The sequence below is a fragment of the Carlito syrichta genome, unplaced genomic scaffold (assembly GCF_000164805.1).
Source record: "Carlito syrichta isolate Samal-C Ts95f unplaced genomic scaffold, Tarsius_syrichta-2.0.1 Scaffold160178, whole genome shotgun sequence".
In the NCBI taxonomy this organism is placed as follows: Eukaryota; Metazoa; Chordata; class Mammalia; order Primates; family Tarsiidae; genus Carlito; species Carlito syrichta.
In genome coordinates, this window is record NW_007104274.1 from 129,725 (window position 1) to 131,853 (window position 2,129).

The 2,129-nt window shown below is 65.2% G+C and overlaps 1 protein-coding gene across 1 annotated transcript in view; it reads left to right on the top strand.

Annotated features, from left to right (window-relative positions):
- Positions 1–2,129, top strand: part of SH3TC1 (SH3 domain and tetratricopeptide repeats 1) — a 28,069-nt gene that overhangs the window by 24,228 nt on the left and 1,712 nt on the right. Inside the window, exons 16-17 of the mRNA XM_021709116.1 lie at positions 1,211–1,333; positions 1,954–2,104. Of these exons, the coding sequence (XP_021564791.1) occupies positions 1,211–1,333; positions 1,954–2,104 (274 nt within the window). The remainder of the gene's footprint in view (positions 1–1,210; positions 1,334–1,953; positions 2,105–2,129) is intronic.

The following is a 2,129-nucleotide window of genomic DNA, read 5'->3' on the forward strand; positions in this document are numbered from 1 at the left end:
CATCCACCCACCCACCCCTTCATCCATTTATCCATCTATCCACCCACCCACCTTTCATTTCATCCATCCACCCGTCCATTTCAAAGCCACTGCCGAGCACCTGCTGTATGACTTCCCCTCCCACCCCCGGTTCCCTCACAGCCTGCTCCAGGACCAGCATCTTTGAAAACCACCCGCAGAACCTGGGGGTAGAGATATGAGCCCTTCCCAGTGCCTCCTGGTACACAGCAAGGGTTCAATAAATGTGCAAATGATATGCCCACTCTGTTTGGCCCAGAGGAACTTGCTCGAGCAGCAGTGACAGATCCCTTTACAGCAGCTCTGTTTTCAGATGCTTTTCCAAACACGATGGGAAAAAACTGGGTGGTGCGTGAGCCTTGTGAGGTTTCCTTTTGGAGCACCCGCTGTGTACCTCCTCTAAGCCAAGGGCTGAAGTCCAGGACCAGGAGCTCGTGGCTGAGAGGGGACCAGACCCATCAGTGACCAGCCCTGATGTGGGGTCTCGGGCTGTGTCAGGGCCTGGTGATGCAGAAAGGAGCCAGGGTGGGCCCCCGCAGCCTGGGGGTGAAGGGAGGCTGGTTGAAGTCATAGGATGGGCAGAGTGAGTGACTGCCTGGTGGAAGAGGGCTGTCCCTGCAGCAGGACTCGCAGGTGTCAAGGCCCAGGGGTGCATGGGAGCCCGGCACGTTCTGGGTCCACCTGGGTCCGCCTGGTCCCGGGCAGGGCCTGGACCCCACGGGGGTTCACTCCGCAGGTATTTGCAGGGCACCTGCTATCTCCCTGCACCCGACAGAGGTGCCCGTGGCTCCCGTCCCTGTCCCGTGCAGCTGACTTTTCTGGTGGGAGAGGCAGGTGGACACGGCTAGGTCAGGGCTTGCCACAGGCCCAGAGGAAAGTCGCGGGGACGGAGGTATGGATGCCACCGGAGCCTTGAGGATGCAGGAGGTGCTGAGGTCTGTGTGTAGGGCCTGTGGCATGGGGCAGAGGCTGGTGCAGGCTCCGTCCCAAGCTCCTCTGGGTCCCTGCCTGGGCTTTAAGCATCCAGGTGTTTCCTGGTCCACAGGTGCACAAAAGTATCACCCTCTCATGGCGGGCAATGATGGCCCCAAAGGCAAGGGACCGGGAGAGGAGGCTGGCTGGGGTCCGCCTGGGTGGGCGTGGCCGCCTCGTCAGCGTGGGTCTCTGACGAGAGAGCGTCTGCCCCTCACAGGTGGCGCAGAACGCGGCCCTGTACACGGGGGACCCCAACCTGGGGCTGGATCTGTTCGAGGCAGCCGGAGACATCTTCTTCAACGGGACCTGGGAACGGGAGAAAGCCGTGTCCTTCTACAGGGTGAGCTGTGGGTCGGCGGGGCGGGGCGGGGTCTCAGGCAGGTGCCCTGGGGGCCCGGGCCCAGCGGTGGCAGGACCGAGGCCTGGTGCCCGGAGGCAGACCGGCCCAGACCTTCTCTTCGTTCCTGGTTCCCCCGGGAATGACCTCAGCCGCACCCCTGACCGGGACGGGATGTTTGAGACCAAGACACAGCCCTGGGTGGGCAGTGCCATTCCTATCGAGGCTCAGAGAGGCACCAGCAGGCATCCTGGGTCAAGGGCCCAGGGCCCATGCCCCCCAGGGAGGGCAGCCTCTCCCTCGCTCCGGGGCCCACAAGTGACGGGCTCGGCTTCCGGCCTAGGAAGAGGGGGCCTTTTTGCAGCTGATCAGAGCCCTGGGTCCCCCGGCCAGGCCCTCAGCCCAGGTGGGAGGGCCGGCCTGAGGCTGTGCGGGGCAGCTGCTGGCCACGGGTCGCTCTCCAGCCCCAGCCCCACATCTGGGCTGCCCTCTTCTCGGGGAACAGGGCTGTGTCGAGGCCCGGTGGGTCGGCGGGGGAGGTCCCCAGCACACCTCTGTAGCTCCGAGGAGGGCAGGGGCGTGGTGGGTGCTGCGGGAGGCCTGACCCCGGTCCCGTGTGGCAGGACCGGGCGCTGCCCCTGGCGGTGACCACGGGCAACCAGGAGGCGGAGCTGCGGCTGTGCAACAAGCTGGTGGCACTGCTGGCTGAGCTGAAGGCGCCCCAGGAGGGCCTGGAGTTCGCCCACACAGCCCTGGCCCTCAGCATCACCCTGGGTGAGACCCCCTGGCCCCCGCCCTG